General features: G+C 38.7%; 1 protein-coding gene across 1 annotated transcript in view; it reads left to right on the top strand.

Annotated features, from left to right (window-relative positions):
- Positions 1-8,032, top strand: part of CD47 (CD47 molecule) — a gene marked incomplete at its 5' end in the record, with an annotated part of 13,914 nt that extends 5,882 nt beyond the window's left edge. The window contains 5 exons of the mRNA XM_029085089.1: positions 456-548; positions 2,052-2,083; positions 4,424-4,448; positions 5,118-5,145; positions 7,564-8,032. Of these exons, the coding sequence (XP_028940922.1) occupies positions 456-548; positions 2,052-2,083; positions 4,424-4,448; positions 5,118-5,143 (176 nt within the window). The remainder of the gene's footprint in view (positions 1-455; positions 549-2,051; positions 2,084-4,423; positions 4,449-5,117; positions 5,146-7,563) is intronic.
- Between the last annotated feature and the right edge of the window lie 2,679 nt (positions 8,033-10,711).

Genomic DNA, 10,711 nt, shown 5'->3' with positions numbered 1-10,711 from the left:
GATGGATTTGCCTCAGAACTACCCTCATATTCTGCTCTGTTCTTCCCCTCCCCCTTTTTTTTTTAAATCCTGTTTTGTCAGTGATGGTATTGTGTTCTGTAATCTAATGCAATTATAGTTCAAAACAACTGAGATGATTGAAGATGTAAGTTTAAATTTGCGACACAGTTAATGAAAGAAGAAGGTTGTCAGCTGCAGTGAATGTCAATAGAATAGCTAAAGTGTAGTAGATTAGTAGAGCTAACCAGGATAGATCAGTAAATGCCTCTGTATCATTAAAGAATATATACAGAAAAATGAAGATGCAGAAGTAGTTCTGGGATAGCTTTGAAAGAGAAATTAATCACATCTGGTTTTGTCAAGCTTATTTATTTTAGTGTTCAGTTATATCTGAAGATGGAAGTTTGTGCTTTTACTTGTGTCAGATTACACCGTTCTTGTCTCGTTTTGAACAGCCTGTCCTCCGTTACATGCGCCTGTTGTGATTGCTGGCTTAGCTATTATGGCTATTGCAGTTTTGCTTAGTCTGGCTTACGTGTGTATTATGGGTAAGTACCACCTAATATTCTGCTTCTTTTTTTTTTTAGCACTTAAATATTCAGAAGAACATTCTCTCTATTGTACTTTTCAGAGGTAAACATACCTTGTCTGAACATAAGGTATAATTTCACAATTGCCTAGTTTAAAAATTACTGAAAAATGGTATATATTGGCTTTGTTTGTGGGGAATCTCGAGTAGGGAAATTTACAGTTTATCATAGTAAACTGTCTCAAGATCAACAGAGCCAGGTTTCTTAAGTAAAAGTGTTTTAACTGTAGGACAGACATTGCTGCTTAAGCTCTGCATTTACACTGTTGCCTAGCTGAAGCTTAGAACGAAGAGAGCAAAAGGATTTTGAGGACTCTATAGAGTGGGTTATGGGATGGTGCAGACAAAAGATTATCAGAATATGTATTTGAAGAAGCAAAATCTGCCTAGTGATGTCCACTGGTTAGAGGTAGGTTAAAATAAGAGCGATTTGAATGCACACCTTTCATTTTAGTGAATCCTGTTTTTTCTTCTGCTTAATTTTAAAAGCCAGGAGCAAAGAATAGCAATACTTTGTTTCACAAACTGGTCTGTTCACCAGATCTCAAAAAAATGAGAGATTTAAAGGTATAAAAGCCAGTCGGGCCTGCTAAATAAGCAAAAATCACAGCAGTGCTGGGTGATTTGAATGTGGTGCAGACATCTCTTAGGCTGGCACACCCCAGCATAACAATACTTGGACTTTACACCCTGAATCTGAGAGCAGAGTGACTTGTGTGTTTCTAACTATGCATGAAGGCTCTTCAAAGCTTGTTAGTTTGGACACAGAACCATGGAATCGAGGATGCGTTGCTCACAGATTCAAGCTGATGTGCATACAGTCAGCGCAGTCCCTGGTCTGCACTGAGCAATGCAGTCTTCCAGGTTTAGTGCTTGAATGCCATGTGTGAGCATGGTCAGAAGTAACAGAAGCTGAGACAGGGAGGATTTTCATTAAAGAAGAAGTTAAGGCAGAATGCCTAATAGTTGATATCTGAGGTGGATGAAGTTTAGTCTAAAATGTGACAGAGTTGAAGCAAGCCTTTTAACAACGATAGAAGTAACTTTTATTGACTTTGCACTACTCATATGTACAACTTTGATGCTGCGTGCTAATGGTCTGCATAAATATTGCATTTATAGTTGATTATGCTGGCTGAAGAAGTCAGATGTGGCTGTTAGGGTAGATTCCAGCACACCAAAATAAGCACAAAGAGTAGTGTGTAGCGTAATTCAGTTTTAGAGCTGAATGCATGAGTGAGACAATTCACAGACTGCACGTGGTAAGATCATTGAGTTCCTAAACAGAGGAGTGCTTAGAGGCTTTTAGAATTTGCAGATCATCATATTAAGTAGTTTTGGAAAGAGGAGGCTTCACTTTTGTGTGTTGCTATTCTGTTACAGGTTTTAGTAGTAGATATTTTTATTTGGTTGATCATGACATTTATTTATCTGCCTGGTCACTTTTTTGTAATTGTTTTAGGTTCCAGAATGAGAGATCATCCTCGTCCAGGGGTAAGCTTAAAATTAATAAATTTGGGGTGACTAGATGGCTCAGGGGATTGTAGTGAGATACTGAACCTTTCTTCACTAGTTCGAATTCAGACCAGGTTGGTAGCAAGCAAAAGTTCTGGCTGTGTAACAGATGTCTAATGTTGAGTGAGTTGGTGGTCTTCATTGTCCCTATTGAGTGTGTCTCTAGTACTGTAATTGCCACCCTTACCTGACAGCTACTCCAATGCTTGTGCCCAAACGGAGTGTCAAGGGCTGTCACAAAAAAGTGGTGGATGTGAAGGGAATTTTGATGTTCTTTTACAGTGCACTGTTTCGCATGAATTTATAAAGACCTTTTGCTCACCTTAATGCAAATACTTTTACATTAAGGTGAGTGCAGAATACACTTAATTTTTTTAATCCTAAGTGGTTTATAACAAAGACTTAGGTTTTTTTTTCCTATGGTCTTTTACACCAGAACCCTTTAATATTCTCTTGATTTCCCAGCTGTATGGGTACTATAGCCTTCATCTTTTTCTTTTTTTTTTTTTTTTCTTATTTTCCTATAATGCCCCTTAATTTGATGACACCATCTGAAAGCAGAGTGTCTGTCTTTAGGTCACACAGAACAAATGCAAAAGCACTTTGTTTTTTTTAGAGAAGGTTTTTCATTCAGTTTTTCAAATTCTAGAGGAATCATTCTTAAAACGGTAATTTTCTTAGACTTACACAGTGCTTTCTAGTGATGCATGAATCTGAACAGCTTGATTTCTGAAGTTCTGCAGAAGCAAGTGAAGAGGCACAACTATAAAATACCAGTAAAATTTCCATGTAGTAGGGGAGCATGGCAGATACTGGCAGCCATCATCTGAGACACATTTAGAGGTCTCCTCTTCAGTCTGCAACCAGAGACCCAGCTGCTGAAGATAGAGAGTTTCTAACAGTGTGGCAGGAGAGCTGACTACAGTTAGGACAACAGAGATTTTTTAATTTATTTATTCCCCTTTGCTTTTCCTCATCCATTTTCATTTTAAGGAGTAGTATTTCAGAGGACTGCTCTCTTACTTATGTAGGGAATATAAGTGCACAGAGTTTAAAAGAAGAAAAAGGAGGTTCACGAAGTTCATTATATTACAAGAATGAGCTAAGAAGCATACTACAGATATACTTCTTTCAGAACACAAACTTGCCTTTGTCTAACATGCTAACATGCTTGTATTTACTTGTAGAATGGGAGCAAACAGGGCAGGAGGAGATTTTTAGCTTAGTTTTTGGTTGTAAATAAGTTTTGAAATAGAAACCAACATGCTAAGGGGCATCCTTGGTGCAACTCCGTTCTATTTATGAGCTGTTCTCTTCACAAGGTGGTTTTACACTGCAGCGAGGGTCTGACAAATGAAGAAATAGCCACAATTATGCAGTAGGGAATACCTTGTTACTCTGTGAATTTCAGACTGGAATGAAATCAAAAGAAATTTTTTAAATGTAGAGGTCATTGGAAATCTCAGACACTAAAACTATGGTTTTTGCAGGTGCAGTTAGTGGAGGGTCAGGTACAGAGGAATTCAAGTGACAATAATTTGTGCCCATGAACTTACAGAAGTTATGGAAAGACCTAGTGGAACATTAACTGTTAATAAGTTGCTCATTTCCATCCAGGGCTGCTCAGCATATATTGCTGTACTTAGAGGCAATAAATAGGTGTGAAGTAATTTCGAAAATACACTTTGATTCTGTGTAATCTAAAGACTATGGAACACTTAATATTGACTTAATGCTTAATTTTTGTACTTATAAAATGATACTTGATACTTTCTTGAGTCTGAGGGGGAAAAGGTGCATATTTTGAAATCTGCCATCTTAACCAATTACTGATTTTTTTTAAAAAATTTTTTTAAGTTGCTGTAGATTGCGTGTGTTGTTTCTGATGATTGTCTACCAGACTAAATGCACAACTGTGGTGTATTTCCTTTTGAGGAGATTACACTTGATTGCTTGGCTACTATATATATATATTTTTTTTTTTTTTTAAGTCATGCTGCTTTATTACTAACCATTGATCAATTCATAGAAATAATCAGTTAGGCTTTAGAGCTTAAAAGTAGTATGCATGCCTTTTGCTGCCACCTAGAGGTGTTTCATCTGAGGAAGAATTTGCAGTGGGGGAAAAAGTAATCTGGTAGTGACTGGCTGAATTTTTTTCAGAACTCTAGTCATTAATTTTATTAACGTTCAGCTTTCTTCATTTTTGTAGAATCACTACTTACTGTATATGTCAATTAGAGTAATTTAACTGTGGCGAGCCAAAAGTAAACATGAAGGCTTTTTATACATATATATATATTTTTAAATGTTTTGCAGAAAGCTGTAGAAGAACCACTAAATGGTAGGTGATATTCAAGGCTTATCTTCTAATTAAGGGATTAATAATGGAAAAAGGTCAAAAAATAATTGTAGTTCTCAATATGACAGCACTGAGATGGCAGATCGGTGTGTCACCTTAGGTGACTGTGAGTCAGGAAGAGCTTGATCTCTGGATGCAATTATGCCTGCAGCTCTAGACTCCTTGTTCTGTGCCACTGTGCTTTCTAGCCAGTGGCATCATTTGACTGTTGTAGGACAAGTCTAATATCTCAGGATATTATATCCACCCTCTTTGCTTTGCAAAAAGTCCAGCTTTTAAGAAGAAAAGAGGGACAGGTCTTGAAAGCTGATGTTAATTCTTCTTCATGAGCATTTATCTTGGTGGAATACTTATAATTATAGCAGAATCTATCCTTGCCACGCTATTCTTTTGGTATTTGTTTGGGTAGGGGCAGCTCGTTGGGTTGATGGTGTTGGGAAACTGTGATAGCGCTTAAGATGGGGGAAATTTAGAGTGAGAATGGGATTAATCTGTTTTTTGGGGGGTTTTTTGCTATTCTGATCACTAATTGGCATGCTGGGTAGTAGCAAGTTCTAACCTGAATTTTAGAATTTTTAATATCCGGATATTAATTATGAAGCATTTCTTGCTGTTTGGCTCATTACTAATCCATTTGCTTGGCTTTTAAAGATGCAAAAGGAGTGATGTTAGAATGATGGTAAGTCCAAATAGATCTCCAGATATTTATTTTAATTAACATGTATTTGGGGATTTTGATGTTTCAAGTTACCCAGTGCTAATATGATGAAACTTGGAGGATGGGTTTCAGTGCAGGTGCTGTTCTTATTCAAATTATATTTCATTGAAAAGAAAGAATAGATATTTTCTGTATCATACATAGGGGATGAATGTATATTTCTAACAAGAGGATGAGTCAGAGGGAACTGTTAAATAGTATGTTTCTGATCAAATGTGGAAGGTCAGATAGTTTGTATGCTTCCTTTATGCCTATATAGCATGTAAGATGCATGGAATATTTAACTGGTGGTGGGTTGTTGCATTTGTTTTTTGAGGTGGTTTTGTTGTTGTTGTTAATATAACTAAGCCTACTCTGCATATTTAATTGGTGACCTCCTGTGGAAGTTCCCAGGGAAGTGGTTTAAAAGTAGGCTTTCTCTCCCCTGCCCCTCCTTTAGATGTTATTTAAATTCTCTGTTTGTTCGTATTCCAATTAGATTTTACTTAATTTGCTACTTTTCAGGGTCGGATAGTAGTGTTTAAAAATGAACAGAACTGAAACACATCGTAATAAATTTTTAAAACAGCTTAAATAACTTTATTTTTGACAAACCTTGATTTTGAACCTCAAGATCTAAGGGCACACCGTGGCTTCTGCCTGTTGGTTATGATATTTAAAGATCTACCAGATATTTTAAAGACAGATGTATGTTGCAGTGTCCTGGCCTAACTTAAAATTTCTTCCTATTTGAAATGTCCTCAATGCTGGGATTAGTCCTTTCTGATTTTGTAACGGCCTGTGAGGTTGCAACACCAACTACAAGTAAATAGACTCCTCCTAATATATAAAAAGCCATGAAATCAGAGAGGCTGTATTAACTTGGCCCAAAACTCCCAAACTGGTACCTAAAGTGGTTAGCCAAGTCTGTGAGGATTCTTGGTTCCTGCAGCTCATATCCATCAGAGGAGTAACAGAGTTTGCCTGGCCAGATTGCTCTCTTTGAAGAGCTTAAATTTTAGATTAGATACTCAGGTTTGAAAATGAAAGCAGTCTTTTATTGATTCTTTTCTATTTAGAAGGTGTACTTCCTTTCATGGGAGTAGGATGAAAGAGCACTTGTTGATGTTATTAGTGCTTCTCTTTCTTCCTGGAAACTGAGCAAGCTTGTCATGAGGTATCGCTAGCCCTTAGGCTAGTACTCCTGCATCAAAATACAGTGTTTTGCTAGTCAGGATAAAGAGTGGGGTCACTCAAAATCTTTTAATTTACTTGAAATATTTTTATATCATGCCACTTTGAGAAGGCATCAATTGACAATGTGACAATAAACGAGGTACTAATTAGCCCTAATTGGAAAAAGGTGTATCTGTTGATTTTAAAAGCAGGCTTCCTTGCAAATACCACGTACTGCTAGGTCTGTGTTACTTACTACTAGTAAATGATTCATCCAGATATGCCATAGGATTATTTTCTAAACCAACAGGAATACAAGCACTTTTGCAATATGAAGGACAACTGCATTGGTGTCTCCTAAATGCATTGATAAAGTGTGTACCAGTTAGTATAATCTGAAGTAGGAGGAGTGGAAGGTAGGTCCAGCTTCAGAAGTGACCATTGCTTGTTATTCACGGCAGTGGTTTGAGATCAGATGAAACAAATAGATGTTTGCCAGTCTGCTGCATTCAGAGCTGGCCAGAAGGGAGATAAGGATGGGATCAATATAGTTACCATGTACTGTTGAAGAACAAGGTAGAGTTTTACTTGGAGATCCACTTTTAAATAAGTTGAGTGTTTCTTTTTGGGTCTCACTTAGGCTTATAAAAACCTGCTTCCTCTTCAAGTGCTGGGGCAGAGCTTCCAAAAGCACAGAAACTGCTATTTACCCATTTCATTTTTACTTTTAGGGTAGGGTTAGAAGCCTGTCTGCTTTTTCTGCCTTGAAAGATGGCTCCTAAAAATAACAGAAGGTTAGGGCTCTGACATGCAAGCTGGAGGCACTAACCTTTTGAGCTCTACCTGCTTTCTGCCTTAACCTTGCCTTGAAAGTTCATACAGACACTGAAGGGATGAGTCGGATGCAGACGAGCTTACAAAAGGGCATGTGGAAGTAAACCAGCATGAGGCGTAAAGACAGGACAGGTCAGACTGCTGAGTCCGGGAGCTGCTACAGCTTACTCTGGTTCATGAGTAGGAGCTCCAAGACAGTGTCTGTTGTTCTGTTGTGGAGAGAAACATCACTTGCTGTTAGTCCCACTCTTCCATCTGAGTGCTAAGCATGCTTTCAAAGTTTGAGATAAAAAGAAGTCATTTTTTTTAAGCTGTTACTTGAGTAAGCAGCACAAAATGTTGCTGCTCTTCTCAAACAATCTTTTTTTTTCTTTCTTTTTTAATTCCCAGAACTGCAGAGCTATGTGACATGTGAAAAGTACACCGTTGTTCATACACCGTGGCCTTGAAGATGCACTACTCAAAGAAGAAATTCAGGAAACTAGTTGTTTTGCATGTGTGGCAAAAGTGCTTTTGATATAAATGATGTAATTTTATAGTCACAGCAGCTGTAGCCAGGAACATGTGTGTTTGCCCACATGTGATCTTTATTTTCTTTTGTTACAGTATATATATGGTATGGTTGAGGGTGAGAAGATAAAAAGCACTGTTTGCCCACCACAGGATGTCCCTGCAGTTAATCCTTAGTGGTATTATTTTCAAAAACTATCATTAGTCACTGCTTTGATAATGGGCCTGCTCAGCCCTGAGATTGCAATACAATTTAGACTATTGTTTTCTTTATTCGTGTGCATGGGCAAGGTATGGTCATACGTCTGTGATACAAGCAGGAAGTAGAGATTGTACAAATACATCTTTTCTGACATTCAGCAAAACTTTTTGGGGGGGGAAAGAAAGAAAAACAACAAATAAAATGTTTATACACAAAATTGCATAAGTACAAAGTTTGCCCCCAGCTCTTCTTGAGTTCTTAACAGAGTTCTAATTCCACGAAACAGTACTATTCCTCTCTATGGACTGTAGTCATGTGTGCTCTGGTGCCTGATATTTTAGTCCAGTGAGAGAGCTCTCCGTGCCTCTTCTGTATTCTTTGATGAGAAACTGCTCAGCTGTTGAAACCTAATTCAGCACTGGAATTACGGAGCACAGCAGCTTCCTAATTTTCATGCTGAATGTGGTTCTTGTGCGTGTTCATGTTGTGCAGTGTGTAGTACTGGAAGCAATTTCAGGCTTTCTTAACTCAAGTGAATTTGTAAAACTCATTGATGCTTCAGAAAAATAGGAGTTGTCCTATTTAATGTATTTTTTGACAGTTTTAAAATCCGTTTTCTCGAATGGAAAAAGGAGCTATTTCATTTCTGACCCAAGTTTGTGATGCTGCCATTACATCACAAATACGTAAAATAGAACATAAGTAGGAGGAGCCCATGAGAAGCGAGGAGGCTCAGTTTCTGTATATATGTAAGTGGTACAGATAAAAATCAAGTTTCTATGACTTGCACATTCCATAAGATTTTACAACTGTTTTGAGAGTTGTTCCAATATATCTGGTTTCTCTCGGACCTTATATGTATACTTTGTAGAAATCTCCCCACTGTCTCCTGTTTGTACTAAGGTAATACATTTCAAAGGCACACATGTTTTTTTCTCCTTCTAACACTTTAAAACTTTGTTTGGAAAGCTGTTGCCAAACAGTAATGTAATAAAATCCACGTTTTTAAAGATTTTGAGTAATTTGGCAAGTCTCAGAGTTGGATGTTATAAACTAAGGTTCATATCCATGTTGTGGGTGCATGTGGCAGAGATTCGGGTCTCTACATGTTGAGCTCCAAGTCTTGATCCAGACACCTTGCATCAAGAATTCAACAAAATAAACTTGAGGTATCTGGTTTTGCAATATTTACTCTCAGAAATAGTCCTCTTGCTAGAGCTGCAGGACTGAACTGCTTAGAGTGACCCATGGTCCAGCCCTCACGAAAATCAGTGGAACTGGCCACAGTGAAGAGGGTGATTCATGTGATGAAACATTTAAGAAGCACATATGTTCACACTTGGATACCTTCAGGTTTGTCAGTGGGAGCATTTGAGATCTTGGCTCCTATAGTGAATCTTTTGGTACAGGTTTCTCCAGAACCACAACAATCTCTACCTAAAGGTGGAAGATGACTATTCATTAACGATTCAGTGTTAGAATTTACCTGATTAAGTACCATGCAGAGCTCCCTACTTATAAATAGCGGTTCTCTCTGGCGAGTTGAACGTTGAGCAGTTGAGGAACAGAAAAAAAACAACTGGAATGCTGTTGAGGTGTTCTGCCTTACAAAAACCGTTGTGTTTAGTAGCTTTATGTTGACATCTGTAAGCAAACTGCAGTAGAACCCGTTTGTGTCACTGTAGGATGATTCTGAGCTGTTAGGAGGCATTGCTGAAACATGAGGAGCTCGGTGGCCGCGTACAGGCTGCAGAACCAATTGTCCCACAATGGGAGAAACCCACCAACCATCCTGTTGCTGTGTTAAGGGCTCTGCTCTGGACTTCTTGTGGGTACAAATTTAAAAGCGAGAGTTTAAAAAGTCATTGATACACCCCAGCCCTTTCCCACCAGTAATTTAAAACCAAAGTTGTTCATAACTGTCTGCTTCCATTTGTGTGTGTACGTATGTGTGTATATAGAAATATATAGACATTTTAAATATCTATGGAGCTATAGTCTTTACCCCTGAAAATGTTTTTATTTATGAAAGTTTTGTAAATATTGTGCTAATATACCTAAAAAATAAAGTCATTTCAGTTGTTTTTTGTGAGAGATTTCCTTGTTGCTATTACATTGAACTTCTGTAACTGCTTCCCTAAATCCATAGTGACAGCTCTTCTCCCTGCTGTTACACCCTCTCTCCTCCCAGATTACTTCCTGGATATACCAGAATGTCCTTAACGTTACTTAGGCTGCTGCAGCAGGTGGTTTTGGTTGGGAGATTGTTGTGGGCTTATCCATGACCACATGCTTTGAGGTGCTCCAGCATGACTGCATGACCTCATCCACAGCTGTAGATGCTTTGAGGTGCACCTTCTCCAGCGTCAGCTTATCTTTAAAGGTTGAGGCACAAACATAACCACAGACCCCTTGGGATGTCCCTCTCCTGCATCTACTCATCCCCAGGTCACAGTCCCTTTGACTCGAGTTCACTCTGGAGTTCCAGCCTATCTAGTACAGCAGCAGAGAAAGAACTGCGCTGTCCTGGCCATCTGCCATCCCAGGCACATGGTCTTTTCTGTTATCAGAATGTTCCCAGGCACAGCAGGGTAGGGTGATAAGCGGTGCTGCAATTAGCAACAGCAAAAACCGGCCACTAACGAGCACTGGAGTGGATACACAGTGAGGCAAGCGAGCCCCAGGGCCAGCACGGCAGCCTCTCAGTTGGTAGCTCAACAGCAGTAACCGCTGGAGGTTCAGTCTAGCACCGTCCAGGCCCATCTACCGTTACCTCAAACTCTTTGAGCCTCATGTTGGGCACCAGAAAGGACTGTTGTGGTTTTA

This window comes from Antrostomus carolinensis, unplaced genomic scaffold, assembly GCF_000700745.2.
Source record: "Antrostomus carolinensis isolate BGI_N321 unplaced genomic scaffold, ASM70074v2 scaffold15615, whole genome shotgun sequence".
Lineage (NCBI taxonomy): Eukaryota > Metazoa > Chordata > Aves > Caprimulgiformes > Caprimulgidae > Antrostomus > Antrostomus carolinensis.
Note: the sequence above shows the minus strand (reverse complement) of the source record. Positions and strands in the feature narration are given on the sequence as shown.